General features: G+C 43.6%; 1 protein-coding gene across 1 annotated transcript in view; it reads right to left on the bottom strand.

Moving 5' to 3' along the window:
- The window catches only part of LOC139758944 (transmembrane protease serine 9-like), a 70,946-nt gene that overhangs the window by 10,158 nt on the left and 42,762 nt on the right, over positions 1 to 18,026 (bottom strand). The window contains exons 14-18 of the mRNA XM_071680760.1: positions 16,769 to 16,898; positions 10,490 to 10,629; positions 2,627 to 2,779; positions 2,153 to 2,314; positions 1,603 to 1,739 (exon numbers count right to left, since the gene is read on the bottom strand). Coding sequence (XP_071536861.1) covers positions 1,603 to 1,739; positions 2,153 to 2,314; positions 2,627 to 2,779; positions 10,490 to 10,629; positions 16,769 to 16,898 — 722 coding nt within the window. The remainder of the gene's footprint in view (positions 1 to 1,602; positions 1,740 to 2,152; positions 2,315 to 2,626; positions 2,780 to 10,489; positions 10,630 to 16,768; positions 16,899 to 18,026) is intronic.

Here is an 18,026-nt window from a genome sequence, read left to right as displayed (position 1 = left end):
AAGCAACCTGAGTGGGGGACAGTATGGGTTCAGGTAGAGCAGATCTTGCACGTGAAACCAACTAGATTCTCTGGAACGAGTAAGCAACATCTTAGACTGATAGAAAGCCTTTGACACTATCCTCTGGTAGAAAGCCTTTGACACTATCCTCCAAAGAATTGTGATGGTGAAGCTGCACATCGAAGTCAAAGAAGGGCTGCACAAGTGGATTGAATAGCTACCTTAGCTGGGAGGGAACAGAGGAGTCATGCCAGAAGATCCTTCTTAAGCTGGAGATTAATGAAGCATGGAGTACCCCAGGGCTCAGAGCTGGGGCCACTACTACTGATGACAAGATTACGAGTGATGTGCGAGGGAGCTGGAACCACGAGATGTTGCGGAGGGATCCAGACAAGATCCAGCAATGTTCAAACAAGACGGTTTATGAGCGGAAAATGAAAAGCTAAAAAGATGGAAATGGGTTAAAGAGAGGCCACAGGGAAACTGCTGTATCAGTGGAAATGAAGACCAGGAGTCGCATTGTGTGAGAGGGATGCAGAAATTGAGGACCTTATTTCCGGAGGAGCTTTTCAGAAAGATCTAGAGGGAATTAGACCACATTTTGGTCAGTGTCAAAACTACTTCCAAGTTTCATGGACTATGACCTGGAATGACCTGGAGGACATGCACTCGCCGTAATGGGCGTCCATCTGGTCTCCTTATTTGAGGAGCCACAAAGAGTTTCTGGAAAAGATCTAAAGGAATGCACCAAAAATGGTACCATGAATGCATGGAATGGTCTACGAAGGAAGAGTGGATGGGGTTCACACTGGAGGGAAGAAGAGCTATGGAAGGCATAATACTTGCGTTCAGAGTTTCGAACAGACCTGACGACGCAGACATATAACAGTTCGATACCATCAGAGAGGCGAAGACAAGAGGGCACAGCAGCTGGAAGCGAGGCAGGAGTAGCGTACGGTGGGTCGTGAGGAGACATGTCAGGGACAAGAGAGTTGTGGATTCGTGGATCTTTTAAAACAAGAGAGGAGCAAGTAAGTGCTACTGCCACACACACACACACACACACACACACACGTCTGAGGTCCAGGAGACACCCTGTGTCTAACAGTCATCCATACAAGGTTCAGCAAACACTCACCCGTGTAGGGTCCAGTTGGCGCCTGCCGTCTAAGTATGCTAAGCCGGGCAGAACACCGCCCGTCAAGGGTCGAGGAGAAACCTATTTATTGTCCAACACTGATCCGTCTATTGGTTCAGAAGACGCACACTGTCAGTCACCCGTCTAGGGTCTATCAGGCATCCTCTCTCCCACTAGCAGCCTTCTAGAGTTCCAGGAAACACACCTATTGTCCAACACTAAGTCGTTCTAGGGTCTGGCAGAAACACGCTCTCCAACACTCAACCCTCACAGAGTGCAGCAGACACTCACCCTTCTAGATTGCAGCAGACACCCACCCTTCTAGAGTGGAGCAGACACTCACCCTTCTAGAGTGCAGCAGACACTCACCCCTCTAAGAGTGCAGCAGACACGCGCCCCTCTATGAGTCCAGCAGACACTCATCCCACACAGTATACATCAGACGTCCAGGACCCAACACTTACCTGTCCTATTCCCAAGACGAAGAAGCGTTTCCGCAACTGTCGCTCGGGTGTGTCCGGCAGGTTGGTGATCTTAATCCTTCGGCGGTCTTGGGAGGCTGCAGACAGCCAAGATATACTCCCAAAGAGCTCATTGGTTGCTGCGGAGGGAAGAGAGGTTTCACATCCATATCATCACAGGAAGGGACTGGTTAGTGGAAATGAGACTTAGGACTGATGCAGAAATTCAAGGAACGCCGTACGACGCCTTCACTCACCTCTGAATAGCCAGCTCTTTTAGACTACAGACCGTAAAAAGCGACTACTTACAGAACAAAAGAGTAACGTCGCCATTCCAACAGAGTGTAGAACACTTGGAGGCTAGTTATCAAACACCACAGTTAACACTACAAAACATTTCTTTTTTTCTACTTAACGTCTATGTCAGTTAGTTAGGAAGATATATACACACAACACCCTTTCTTGAACACATCTCAATTGCAGTTGACTGCAGTGTTGAAGATCCAAAAAATCTCTGTTACTCATCCAGGAAGATGGACACATGACATCCTACCTTTAACGCAGAATTCCAGTTCCCTGTTCTTAGGTCGACTGCAGTTGATTCCCCTGTCGGTGCTGCCTGCTGATCGACCTTCGCTTAGCTTGTCCACACACTCTGGCTTGTCCATGTTCCTCTCTTTCTTGCACCATCTCCTCCAGTTCCTTGGTCGACCGCCTTGGTGATCACCGAGAGGGTTAAATGAGAGGATCATTAAACTAGGTGTACTTTGAGCAGTTGAAGAATCATTATAGATCACACATCATCTCTGACCCACATCATGACAGGTTAACTCGGGTACCCGGTATGTGTGGTTGAACCTATGCACTGATCATGAACTTCGTAAAAGGATGTTCGCTGTTGAGTTCGAGTGCCACAGTCAGTACAAACCTATAGTTATCTACAGGAAATTACACAAACAAAAGACATTCCTTCTTGTTCCCGTTTTCAAACGTAATATGCAGATGATATTGAAGCAATTGATGTTACCTTCTCGTTCGACTGCCGATGCGTCCGGTTGGTTCATACATATTGGCTTGAATCTGTTCCTCGGCTTGTGGCACTTCCTTGGGATGTTGCGTGCTCTGCGTCTCCCTCGGACAGGGTTGGCTGGCTGGTTAAAAGGGAATGCGAGATCCTCACCTAACCGGAGGGAGAGTAAGGACCAGTTTTTTGTTAAAAGGAGTCTACATAAACCTCTGCTAATTATATTGAAGTAATTATTTACATCAGACAGACACCGGGGGATCTCATGGATTACCGACACTCTTGAATATATATTTTAGAATAAAACCTCTGTCCATGATGACCACCATTTATGATACTCTCTCTGAAGATATGTCTACGAAGAGAATGAAATGCAGGGTTACTAGACCACATTTTACAAACAGATATCCACTTAATATGATATCAACCACCACTATGGTGGACTCCCCACATCAGGAAACAAGGAAAATGACTCTTGTTTTTTTCCACCTCAGGATATAGCAATCTGAAGACATGGCCACCTTTCCATACCATCAACTAAGAATACAGTTACTTTCCCATACCATGTTCTAAGAGGTCTGTCACTACCCATGCCAGAAACAAGAGACAGGCAGGGGATAAATCTTCATCACACAGGTAATATCCATCAATAACCCATAAATCAAAAACATTTTGAACGAAAAAAAAATTATATACAAACTGACTCTCACCACCGCCAATCAGAGTATCCATTTCATCACAATTCTGTAGTTCCCTAATCACTCTACGCCTGGGATTATCCAATCACTCGACTCCACGGATCATCCAGTTATCCTACTCCTTGAATCATCCAGTCATCTGTTATGATTCTCCAATCATCCTACTTTTGGCGCTATCCACTTCCTCTTCCCTAGTGTTTATCGAGTCATTCTGCACTTGGACCTTCCCCCTCCTACTAGTCATCCTTGTTGTCAAGGTTCAACATTCTTCGTACGCCAAGCTGCATCGTTGAGCATCAGGTCATAATGTGTATCTTGACTCTCGAGTTCAACGAACGAACGTGCGTTCATCGTCGCAAGGTGCTCGACGTGGTGGCTATTCTCTCCTCATTCTACATACCCAGTTGACTGCTAATTCCCCTGGTTATACGTTATCTAAATGATCAGCTAAACATCTTGACTGCTAATTCCCCTGGTTATAAGGTGTCTAAATGATCAGTTAAACATTTTAAGAATGTTCAAGAACACAAAAAATCTCTTCATCGTATATTATTGATAACTTTGATTTTGTTAAGATTAGAAACATTAATTTGCCTGGTCATAAATTCTTTGATTTTGACGTGAATTCCCTTTTCACTAAAGTACCTATTAATGAAACCATCACATGCTTAAGAAGGAAATTGCCTAATCTCAACTTTGACTTGCCCCTACCCATAAAAACTTTCATTGACTTAGTTGAACTTTGTGTTTCTAATTATGTTTTCCAAGATGATGAAGATGATTTTTATAAACAAATTTGGTCTTGCCAGGGGAAACCTCTTAGTCCTATTCTTAGTAATCTATTTATGGAATATCTTGAGACTGAAATTTTGACTTCAGTCATTAACCATCCGAAAGTCTGGTTTAGATACGTGGATGATGTGTGGCCCTTGTGGCCATCCTTCCAAGATTGTGATGTTTTCTTTAATGAACTAAATAACATCCACGCCACTATCAAAGTCAAGATGGAATGGGAAAAAGAAGGCAAACTGCCCTTTCTAGATGTGTTGATAAATAGAAAATCTAATCATTTGTCTATTAAAATCTACAGGAAGCCTACCAACTCTGAATGTTATATTCATTATTTCTCAGTACATGATCCTTCTGTAAAAATGTCTGTAGTTATGTCTATGTTTTGAAGAGTACTACGGATGTGTGATCCCATAGGCCTGGTATATGAAAGTAGTCATATAAGACGTATGTTTAGCCAGTAATTTCATCCCAATTGGTTTGTGAACAAAGCTTACTGGAAAGCTAGGAAGACATTTTATAATTCTTGTAACAAAAATGTGACAAATAAGGATAAGTCTAAATGTTTAGTGTTGCCCTATTCTCCCAACTTAGCTAATCTAAGACATGTTTTAATAAACAGTGCTTGTAATGTTGCTTTCCAGTACAATGACGCCATCAGTAAGACCTTAATAAATAGTAGACCAAATCATGCAACAATTGGGAGTGTTTACGCCGTCAAATGCAAGGCATGTAAATATATTTATGTAGGCCAGACTGGTAAGACTGTAACGGAGAGGTGTTATTGGCACCGTCATGCAGTACGCACGGATGACCACAAAAATGCGATCGCTAAACATTGTCATGAAAATGATCACCTCCATACATCTTGAAAATCCCGTTATTCTATACCCCTCTGCTGATTATGCCACACGTAACGTCATTGAATCTGTCTTAATTGCTAATACTAAGAATTTCAATTTGTCCCCAGGCAATGTTAAAGCCCATTCTAGCATTAACCAAATCATTATGAGAGAATTGACAAAACACGAAAACGTAACAAATGTAGTTCAAGACACACCCAGCTACCCAGGTCAACCCCCGCCACCTGACCCTCCTTAATCACTCTCCCTTACAACGGTTATGGCCAGACAAAGCAGACAGTGCCTGGTCTATGAAGGTTGGTGTTGGACGGTGGGACTCTAGTGTGATGTTGGGATTTAGATAACTTTAAGTACTGACACCTGATAAGGTGGATTGTTTCCACGAAACATGTCGTGCCACATGTATAGAGAAATTACATGTTAGATGAAATTGTATGAACTACGGAAGTGCGATTTCACACACACACACACATTATATATATATATATATATATATATATATATATATATATATATATATAACAATCAAATAAGTCCAGAACTCCTTTGTAGTGAGAGGTTTCTTGACGAAAACAACTCCTTTTCGTTCATTGACGATGATACATACTCGCCGAAGGAGACTTTCACTCGCGGTGAAGCCTCATATATGTATACTACAGTAACACCCACATAACATCACTGGTCTCATCATGTAGCCCCGCGTCCCCAGTTTGTAGATATCCTCTTGGTCAATCTTTCCTCACTCATTCTCTCCATGTGTCCAAACCACTTCAAAACACCCTCTTCTGCTCTCTCAACCACGCTCTTTTTATTTCCACACATCTCTCTTACCCTTACGTTACTTACTCGATCAAACCACCTCACACCACACATTGTCCTCAAACATCTCATTTCCAGCACCTCCATCCTCCTGCGCACAACTCTATCCATAGCCCACGCCTCGCAACCATACAACATTGTTGGAACCACTATTCCTTCAAACATACCCATTTTTGCTTTCCGAGATAATGTTCTCGACTTCCACACATTCTTCAAGGCCCCCAGAATTTTCGCCCCCTCCCCCACCCTATGATCCACTTCCGCTTCCATGGTTCCATCCGCTGCCAGATCCACTCCCAGATATCTAAAACACTTCACTTCCTCCAGTTTTTCTCCATTCAAACTCACCTCCCAGTTGACTTGACCCTCAACCCTACTGTACCTAATAACCTTGCTCTTATTCACATTTACTCTTAACTTTCTTCTTCCACACACTTTACCAAACTCAGTCACCAGCTTCTGCAGTTTCTCACATGAATCAGCCACCAGCGCTGTATCATCAGCGAACAACAACTGACTCACTTCCCAAGCTCTCTCATCCCCAACAGACTTCATACTTGCCCCTCTTTCCAATGCTCTCCAATCAGAAGCAGGGAAAGGAACAGTTCATAAGTTTGTTTGATAGGGGAGGCAACACATCTGGTGAGTTGATTGATGGCTTATTTTCGGGAGCTATGATGTATGGAGTCGCAGATGAGCCTGTTGGCTGTGAGGGGAATGCTGCTACGAAACCTCACTTAAGTCACCGGACGCGGAGAAAGAGAAGACGTCCTAAGAACGCCTTTGGAAAGACCTTCAAGTTCTCATATGGGACCGAACACCACGCTGGGGACTACGTACACCAAGCGAGAGGAATCCGCCGGTCAACCATACGGCTGCTTCAGCAGATATCAACAGAACCGGATACGCCACGATAACCAAACGCAAGACTGACCTAGAAAAAAAAAAAATTGAATGCGAGCTAACGACACCTTTGCAGCTGCACTGGAGCAAGGAGGCTGTCTGATGAAGCCTTCACTTGAATACTACCGACACGTTGATCACTGTAGCACATCAGGTCTCCAATGGTGACTACAGACCAGAAACCAGGGATGATGAAATGTGTGTTATGTTCTATGATGGTCCCTTGGGTCTTTCCAGTCTGGGACCTTGATCTGACCTTACCACACACACACACATGTATGGATATATATATATATACACACACACACAAGTATACGTATATGAGTAGGAGAGATGGCCAGAGAGCATTATTGGATTACGTGTTAATTGATAGGCGCGTGAAAGAGAGACTTTTGGATGTTAATGTGCTGAGAGGTGCAACTGGAGGGATGTCTGATCATTAACTTGTGGAGGAGAGGGTGAAGATTTGTAGAGGTTTTCAGAAAAGAAGAGAGAATGTTGGGGTGAAGAGAGTGGTGAGAGTAAGTGAGCTTGGGAAGGAGACTTGTGTCAGGAAGTACCAATAGAGACTGAGTGCAGAAAGGAAAATGGTGAGAGCAAAGGACGTAAGGGGAGTTGTGGAGGAATGGGATGTATTTAGGAAAGCAGTGATGGCTTGTGCAAAAGATACTTGTGGCATGAGAAGCGTGGAAGGTGGGAAGATTAGAAAGGGTAGTGAGTGGGGGGATGAAGAAGTAAGATTATTAGTGAAAGAGAAGAGAGAGGCATTTGGACGATTTTTGCAGGAAAATAGTGCAAATGACTGCGAGATGTATAAAGGAGTGAGGTAGAACTTTAAGAGAAAGGTGCAAAAGGTGAAAAAGAGGGCAAATGAGAATTGGGGTGAGAGAGTATCATTGAATTTTAGGGAGAATAGAAACATGTTTTGGAAGGAGGTAAATAAAGTGCGTAAGACAAGAGAACAAATAGGAGCATAGGTGGAGGGGGCTAACGGAGAGGTGATAACAAGTAGTGGTGATGTGAGAAGGAGATGGAGTGAGTATTTTAAAAGTTTGTTGAATGTGTTAGATGATAGAGTGGCAGATATAGGGTGTTTTGATCGAGGCGGTGTGCGAGGTGAGAGGGACAGGGAGAATGATTTGGTAAACAGAGAGGAGGTAGTGAAGGCTTTGCGGATAATGAAAGCCGGAAATGCGGCGGGTTTGGATGGTATTGCAGTGAAATTTATGAAAAAAAAATGTGTGGTAATAAAAAGGGTGTGGTTGAGAGAGCAGAAGAGGGTGTTTTGAAATGGTTTGGTCACATGGAGAGAATGAGTGAGGAAAGATTGACAAAGAGGATATATGTGTCAGAGGTGGAGGGAACGAGGAAAAGTGAGAGACCAAATTGGAGGTGGAAGGATGGAGTGAAAAAGATTTTGAGCGATCGGGGCCTGAACATGCAGGAGGGTGAAAGGCGTGCAAGGAATAGAGTGAATTGGAACGATGTGGTATACCGGGGTCGACGTGCGACAGTGTCAATGGATTGAACCAGGGCATGTGAAGCGTCTGAGGTAAACCATTGAAAGTTTTGTGGGGCCTGGATGTGGAAAGGGAGCTTTGGTTTCGGTGCATCACACATGACAGCTAGAGATTGAGTGTGAACGAATGTGGCCTTTGTTGTCTTTTCCTAGCGCTACCTCCCGCGAATGCGGGGGGAGGGGGTTGTCATTTCATGTGTGGCGGGGTGGCGACGGGAATAAATAAAGGCAGCAAGTATGAATTATGTACATTTGTACATATGTATATGTCTGTGTATGTATATGTATGTATAAGGTGAGGTGATTAGGTGTGTATATGTGCATGTGTGGACGTGTATGTATATACATGTGTATGTGGGCGGGTTGGGCCATTCTTTCGTCTGTTTCCTTGCGCTACCTCGTTAACGCGGGAGACAGCGTCGAAGTATGATAAACATAAATATATAAATGTTTATTCTATATTTTGTATACTTAGTCGCCGTTTCCCGCGTCATCGAGGTATCACTAGGAAACAGACGAAGAATGGCCCAACCCCTTAACACACACACACACACACACACACACACACACACATATATATATATATATATATATATATATATATATATATATACGCCCATACACGCACATATAAAAACATATACATTTCAACGTATACATACATATACATACACAGACATATACATACATACACAAGTACATATTCATACTTGCTGCCTTCATCCATTCTCGTCGCCACCCTGCTACACAGGAAACAGCATCCCTCCCACTCCAACGAGGTAGCGCCACATGGCTAGCGGACTGGAATGCTAACCACTCAACCACCAGTATCCATGACAGAGAAACGCCTCTTTGTTCTCAAGTAATCCAGCATCCTTCGTCTCATGTGCTATGGCAACGGGGATCCTAATGTGCCGTTACCCGTCAGTCACACAATAACCACAAGTAACGTATTACCATTAGCCTCTGTCAAACACGGGGGTATATGGACATGAAACGGTGTTGACCAACGCGCACCTCAGTGGCGCATGTGATTGTCCTTCACAAAGGAGGGTACAAGACTCCTCCACTCTTGTGGCAGGTTGGAGAACTACCCGCTCTAACACCAGTGACCTCTCTATGGAGGGCAATGTACGTTCTATTATCATATTGATATAATAAACATTAATGACGTTATTATTCTCCTTACTACTATTAACCTACGCTCAAATCGTCTACGGCGCTACAATCAATAAGAGGAAACAATGAACTCCATGAAAAGTCCCTTGAGTTGCAAACCTATTCGTCAAATGACAATGATACAACCTAGCCAAAGATGCCTTTCTGCTCGGGATGTAACCTCATGAAGGTGGAGTCTGGTATCGTGTGTGTGTGTGTGTGTGGGTGTGTGTGTGTAAACCATTCACCTCTATGAGCCCCAGGTTTCGAATCCGATTCGAAACACCAGACAATGGTGGAGTGTAGCCACTTGACCACCGACGGTACAAAAATTTCCCATCACAACCTGCCTTCTACCGTCCATGCAATCCCTCGCCACTTCTCTTAGCCCAATGGGTTAAGGGAGATCCAACTGCTTTAGGCTACAGAAGCATTCTAAATCAATCTCCTGGGCACTAAGGTGGTATATCTAAGCCTCTACCATATAACATCGTATGATATCCATTCAATCCTATGCGCCCCAGGATTCGAACCCGGGTCAAATACTCGACACTTGGGAAGCCTGCCACTTTGGCCAAGACGATAAGAAGTCTCCCACATCAGACCGTCATTTCAAAGTGGTCTGTGAGGGGAGGAGCTTGAAGATGGTAGGGTGTCTGGGGGGATGGCGTTCAGTGGACTGAAGACTGTGAATGAGTTGGGGAAGGGGAGGAGGAGGGGCTATGCAGAGAGGAGGAGGAGGTGGTGAAGGGTAGGATGTATACAGGGTGGTGGTCTAAGGAAGTGAGGAGGTTGAAAGGCTGTGAGTCCTAAGACTGGTGAGCCTTGCCGGGAATGGAACTGGGTAGGTGAGGTGTTTAGGGGTTGCGGGTCATACGATAGAGAAGTGTGTGGGTGGACTGTAGTCCATCTAAGATGATCGAAGCTTCAAAGCTAAGCTCCGACGAAGCTAGTAATTACCAGCTGGAAGTTGATATAATCAGCTATAAACATAAATTTCCTCTCAAGTTTTATCAATAAAAGTAAATATTTTTTTCCCCCTCACACTTCAGAATGTGCGGAGGTTGTCCAGCGTATATATGACAGATACATAAAGGGATACTAATCATTGCCTTACTCTGCCTGGCTACCCTAGTGAGCAGCTCCTGCTGGTCTGTGGCGTCGGAGGTGAGGACTTCCACTACCGCCCACACCACCAGCAGTAGCAGCAGCAGCAGCACACCTTTCATCCTGCTACCACAGGACACGCCGCCAGGTGGTCAGCTGTGTCTTGCCTCACTATGATGACGTCCCTCCTGCAACCAATGATCACAACCACAACCTGAAACAAATGACACACAAACCAAGATGAGTCTCACACACACCAGCCTCCTCACCACACACTGACACCAGCCTCCTCACCACACACACACACCAGCCTCCTCACCACACACTCACACCAGCCTCCTCACCACACACTCACACCAGCCTCCTCACCACACACTCACACCAGCCTCCTCACCACACACACACACCAGCCTCCTCACCACACACTCACACCAGCCTCCTCACCACACACTCACACCAGCCTCCTCACCACACACTGACACCTGCCTCCTCACCACACACTCACACCAGCCTCCTCACCTCACACACTCACACACCAGCAACCAACGATCACAACCACAACCTGAAACAAATGACACACAAACCAAGACTTGACTGTCCGTACTGCTGAACAGAGGCAGACATTAGTAAAGACATAGATATGATAATATTGAGTCATAGCGAACACAATCAACCCAGTACAGTCTTCTGCAAATATATATGTATAAGAAAAGAGGGGCTTACGTTGAAAGATTTCCTTAAGACTATACTCGCTGTGTAGGAAGCTCCTGTGATCGACTAACTGGTAGTCTGACTCTGGTGCAACAGAACCTGGGACCTGGCACACGTTACGGGTATTATGTGAACACCAGCAGACGGCAGTTACATTACCTTGATCAGGTCTCGTCAAATGTACGCGAGATGCGAGAGAGGCTACAGTAATTGCAGAAGCTGGTGACGGAGTTTGGTAAAGTGTGTGGAAGAAGAAAGTTAAGAGTAAATGTCAATAAGAGCAAGGTTATTAGGTACAGTAGGGTTGAGGGTCAAGTCAATTGGGAGGTGAGTTTGAATGGTGAGAGGCTGGAGGAAGTGAAGTGTTTTAGATATCTGGGAGTGGATCTGTCAGCGGATGGAACCATGGAAGCGGAAGTGGATCATAGGGTGGGGGAGGGGGCGAAAATTTTGGGAGCCTTGAAAAATGTGTGGAAGTCGAGAACATTATCCCGGAAAGCAAAAATGGGTATGTTTGAAGGAATAGTGGTTCCAACAATGTTGTATGGTTGCGAGGCGTGGGCTATGGATAGAGTTGTGCGCAGGAGGATGGATGTGCTGGAAATGAGATGTTTGAGGACAATGTGTGGTGTGAGGTGGTTTGATCGAGTAAGTAACGTAAGGGTAAGAGGGATGTGTGGAAATAAAAAGAGCGTGGTTGAGAGAGCAGAAGAGGGTGTTTTGAAGTGGTTTGGGCACATGGAGAGAATGAGTGAGGAAAGATTGACCAAGAGGATATATGTGTCGGAGGTGGAGGGAACGAGGAGAAGAGGGAGACCAAATTGGAGGTGGAAAGATGGAGTGAAAAGGATTTTGTGTGATCGGGGCCTGAACATGCAGGAGGGTGAAAGGAGGGCAAGGAATAGAGTGAATTGGAGCGATGTGGTATACAGGGGTTGACGTGCTGTCAGTGGATTGAATCAAGGCATGTGAAGCGTCTGGGGTAAACCATGGAAAGCTGTGTAGGTATGTATATTGCGTGTGTGGACGTGTGTATGTACATGTGTATGGGGGGGGTTGGGCCATTTCTTTCGTCTGTTTCCTTGCGCTACCTCGCAAACGCGGGAGACAGCGACAAAGTATAAAAAAAAAAAAAAAAAAAAAAAAAAAAATATATATATATATATATATATATATATATATATATATATATATATATATATGCGTACATACTACACATATGGAATACATAATAACGATTAAACTTTGGGTGTCGAGGATTGGATGTCCGGTCTTACCGCTTGGCAGTCTCCTGTGCTACCACTGGACCACGAAGCCACACTGGCTTCTCATCTCAGGCTGAGCAAGGGTCCAGGAGATCCCTCGTCCTTTCAGGTCACGAGATATGGCGGAGGATCTCACGGACCAACTTGTGGGTCTGAGGTGGAAAGCTGTCGTTGGCTTGTGGTCTTGTGGTAGCGTAATGGCCTGCCATGCATGCTCAAAGGTAAATAATTCACACACACACACACACATATATATATATATATATATATATATATATATATATATATATATATATATATATATATATATATAGATTCATATAGTGGCAGAGCATGCAGTAGCAGTTATTTACCCAGTAAGACAGAAACAGCAGGTAGACTTGAAGAGTATACCAGTTAACTTTTCAAAGCGTCACACAGAGGCCAAAAAAACGACAGAAATGGTCAGATATACGAGTAAAGGGATGGAGGAAATGGGGCATGTTGGGAGGGAATGTGGAAGGGGATGTAGACTTGAAAATGAAAAATGAAACTGCGAAAGTTACCCCTGGAAAGAAAGTATTGTGGGCGTTGAGACCAAAGAAAGTGTGGAAAACGATGATTTCTACCAGCTAAACCACCTTTGTCAGGAGTTTACTTTCGCGAGAGAAAACATTTCCACTCCAGTTTGATTCTCCCTCGTGTGAAAAATGCTCAGTGGTGTGAATTTGTCCCAACACCATGATACAGCAGTGGGAACTGGTTCATGATCCAGCAGTGGGAACTGATTCATGATCCAGCAGTGGGAACTGATTCATGATCCAGCAGTGGGAACTGATTCATGATACAGCAGTGGGAACTGATTCATGATCCAGCAGTGGGAACTGATTCATGATCCAGCAGCGGGAACTGATTCATGATCCAGCAGCGGAACTGATCAGTGGGAACTGATTCATGATCCAGCAGTGGGAACTGATTCATCGTCCGCTCGAGACAGTGGTTTGTAGTGTGGGAACCAGAGCCGTTCAGATGGAGCTTTGTTGTGGACCGTGGAATGGAAGAACGGTCTTACTATGAAGTGGTGGAGGAGGAGGAATATGAACGATGCTCAGGTGTTCACCATGCGTGTATCCTATGGAGGGAAAAGATGAAATGTCGAAAGAGGAGAAACTCCCGAGGAGGGAAGCAGAACCTCACTCGAACCAGTGGTGTTCGAGACACTGGGAGTCAACTCTTGCGAATGAAGAACCTTCAAGGGACAGTGGTAACGCGAGTCCCTACTGTCGTCTTCCGAGTGTCACTTGAGGCAAGACGAGGTAGATTAATTATCTTCCATTGAATATGTGATATAACTAAGATGTCACTATTCTAAATCGAAGGTAGAAATTCTTCGTGTTATTAATATCTTCGAGAATGGAACGGTCAGGCAATTCTAGATATTCATAAGAAGCTTCGAAGTTCCTTTGGGTACTCTACAGCCGGCATATTTTTTTCTTTTTTTTTCACAGTATACAAGAACAAGATAACAGTAGTGCAGCTGCGACAGCATCCTCTCCCACAGGAGACATCCTGACCCACAGTGGGTAAAGCAGGATACATTAACTTGAACATGAAAGTCAATGATTCGGATGATGTGTCGACCTTTAGTCTCGAAACTTTCTCTCAGTGGCCGTGTTGATGTCCAAACATCTTCCTTTCAGGCATAAATGACACCGACAGACAGATGTGGCGATCCAGATTTACGACGAGGTCTTAACGCCACGCAACTGTAATGGGTAACATATACCTAGTGTGAGGGGTGGCGACTGCTTATGTCGCTTGATCAGTCCTGCCAGAACCGTGAAGTTCGAAGGATACGTGATCACTTGGCTGACATTTCATCCCAAGTGTATTATTACTCTTCTTTCACTTCACTATTTCCCATCTATAGTTTCCTCACCTCTGAGGGTAACTGACATACATATGTCTTCTGAAGATCTTAAAAAAAGAAAAAGAGGAAGAATGTTCCGTCACTTCGACTAGCAATGACCTGTTTTCGATGTTCGCCACACACACACGTACACCCTTCGAGACTTGGAGAGTAAACATACACTTTAAGAAACCTGGTATTCAACGTAGTCTCACCTACTGGGCTGAGAAGCCACACTCCCCACGAGCCATTACCATGACACGTCCGTAAAGAGATTGTATTATAACTTACCAAGGCAGAGGAGCGGATGCACATCCGATAGTGGTTAGCAACACACTGAAGCAGACGACCAGCGAGGTGCAGATTGTGACGATCAAGTCATAACGACCTCATAATGTAAACGCAGTTTAGAGTAATATTCAGATATTATGCAAATAAGATATCCATCACATACCAAAAAAAAAAAAAGAATGTAATCACTTTTCATCCATGGGGTCTGACACAGATACATAGATAATTAGTTTTTATTAAAAGTTGTCATCCATTACGTCACAGCCCACCTGCGCGTTGTATAGCTATCATGGTATGTAACAGACGATGTCATTGGCTGGTTTTAAACCCTCCCTATCTCACCTGATTTCTAGAGACGACTTCCACATTATGAAAGGGATGTCATTATACTGTGGAGTTACTCCGTTTACGTAACGAAAACTTGCTGCTTCCAAGCAAGCTTATAATATATATATATATATATATATATATATATATATATATATATATATATATATATATATATATATATATATATGATCGTCGTAATAGTTATGAAGGTGAAATCGCAATTCAGTTGGTTGGTTGCAATAAGATGACGTATTGATGGAAAGAGTGAACAAAACATTTTCAGGTCCTTGTCTCCGGGGAAGAAACACCCCATTTCCTTAAGATAAATTTCATGTAGTTCATAAAGAAAGACTCACTGGACTTAGAAAATCACTTCACTCTTGTGTTTACATAATCATGTCAAGCTTCGCAGTTTCTTACGAGCGTCTGGTGCGCCCGCCAGCCTCGCCCACCACCATAAGCTCGAAAAACTAACATTAAAACCGACTGAATGACAAACCCTCTTCACCTGATCTGCAGTATATTCCACATCAGAAAAATAAGCTTGACGCTTGACTAAATGGTCTTCGATAAAAAAGATTTAAGCTTTGAATGCACATGTGACCCTTTGTTGACATACGGTCGAGTTTCAAAATACATACACGGCATTTTTCTTACTTGCTTTATCATGTTTCGTTATTCATAAACGGTAAATCTATCAAGAAAATAATATGTCTTATGTGGAAGGACTTGAAGGACTTTGAATCGACATTCCAATGTCTTTAATCACGTGCAGAGACTTTGATCGAAACTCCAACATGTAACGTGTGAAAAGGACTTTGAATCGAAGCTCCATTTTCTTTACTCAGTTCGATTCTGAATCGAAACTTCAATACTTTTTCACACATGCAGAAAAAGACTTTGAGTACAGATGCTCAGTGGATGAATTTTTGAGACTCTTATTCAGTGATGATAAACTGTCGTCTTATATCACCTGTATTCTTCAGATTATCACTGCTGCTCACACTACATAGCAGTATGTGGTTGATGACCCATACAGAATATATAGCAGCGTAGGACTCTAGCTTACACACATGCATGATCCCCTCGTCCCTTTGATTCTATTAAGACGTCAATGTCCTCGTTCTTACCTATGACACTATTGGGTCTAGTTGGCACTTTGGATTAGACTGAGGTACTGTTGCCTTATGTGTTGAACTGGAGCGACCCCTCCAATGATCGACCCTTGCACGACACCAATGTTTACAATGGACAGTTTGGAAACTAAGGTGAATCACTTGTTTCCCAAGTTCGGCTAGACGAAGCATCAGATGAAGATGGTTCGGTGGATGATGTTCATGTGTCTCTAAACTATTCTAATCATTTATAAGTACCTCCACCTCTCTCTCTCTCTCTCTCTCTCTCTCTCTCTCTCTCTCTCTCTCTCTCTCTTCATTTACTCTCCTTCAGATTTGATATAGACGAAGAACAAGTTGCCTGAGAGATTTCTTTTTTTTTTTTTATTTACGAACTACCTCTGTGTGGAAATAATTCAGATACACGTCAGAAAGTTTCCAAATACGACTCGGTGTCCCATACATGATTTCTTGGTACTAAGATAATTCAGTATCGAGGAATTTATTTTCAGAAGTTAAAGAAAGGAAAGATCGAAATGACATGCAATTAGATGAAATTTTTATTGATAATGCTTCGAAAACATAGTTCTTAACCCCATGAAAGAGATATGGGCTTATATATCTTAACATTAAGGCAGTGAAATCTATACGTTCTCTATTATATTGCTAACTTGCATCTCTTATCTCACAAAGCTTCTGCAAACCTTGAATTTCTTTTTCCTGTTTGTAGCACATGACTCAGGTGGAACACTGGTGCTTCAGGTGTGGTAGAGGACGTGTGGACTAGCTCTTTGCTTTGAGGAGGTTCTACGTCAATTTCTTGGAAAAAAGATATGGACTGATGGATTTGCATTGGCTTTTATAGATGTGGGTAAAGCTTAGACAGAGATGCCTTGTGGGTCGTGTGGTGCCAGCAATGTGGTATGCTTGCGAGTCGTGGGTCTGGAATGAAGAAGAATGTGATCGGGTGGATGTTGTGGGACATGTGAACGCTGAGGAAGATAATATGTATTGTGAGGTGGGTTGATCATGCACGGAGGTGTGGCAGCAAGTGTAGTCTCATTGAGAGGGCTGATTAAGGAGGGTGTGGTGACTTTGTATGGACGTATGGAGGGGAAGAGAAGAGAAAGATCACCTACGTGTCGAAAGCGGAGAGAACAAAGTAAGGGAAAGACCGAAAACAAGATGTAAAGATGAAATGAAAGATGGTTTCTGGTACTGAGGACTAAACATTGAAGAGGATAAAATCAAACCTACCTTACTGCTAGGCTGTCAAACATCCAGTTCAGGAAATTCTATAAAATATAGCCGGAAATAGCTACCATGATACTTTATAGACTATTGAAGAGAAAGATCACCCCTCAGCTAGTTCACTCACTGAAGCAATAAAACACACCAGGTAGTAATTGTAGAACATAATCTAAACGACACATTGCTTATGAACCACAAAACCCTGGAATCATTGCTGCTCATGAAGTCTGGAGTCAGTGCTGGATCAGTCAGTAGACTCTGGCACATCAGTCAAACGTGGATTGACACCTGACGCTGATCACAAAACCCCACTGAAGAAGGGCGTACTGTCTACCACCAGTGAGATCTGAAGTTGGTTTTGTCTCGTGGACACAACCAGGCAAGCTTTGGACTGTGATCCAGTAGGTGTAGAAGAAGTTCCATTTTTTTTCTGTGACCTGTAGAACTCACAAGGGGAAAAAACAAAAAAGGGTCATGTAGGTTGTGGAATGTGGTTGTTGTGGGTTGTAAGGCAACATCATACCATTAAACAACAATATAATGGCGAGTCGGTGAACGATATCGGGGAAACGAATGATCCTGTATCGTTCAGCTTCTGAGAGAGAGAGATGCACCAAGAGAATATTAGCATGATGTCTCTGTGTCGTGTTTCTACTGAGTCTCTCCGAGGTAATGTGTCGTGGTTGACCCGTGCCT

This window comes from Panulirus ornatus, chromosome 32, assembly GCF_036320965.1.
Source record: "Panulirus ornatus isolate Po-2019 chromosome 32, ASM3632096v1, whole genome shotgun sequence".
Taxonomy (NCBI): domain Eukaryota; kingdom Metazoa; phylum Arthropoda; class Malacostraca; order Decapoda; family Palinuridae; genus Panulirus; species Panulirus ornatus.
The sequence above is the reverse complement of the archived record's forward strand: the minus strand, read 5'-3'. Positions and strand labels throughout refer to the sequence as shown.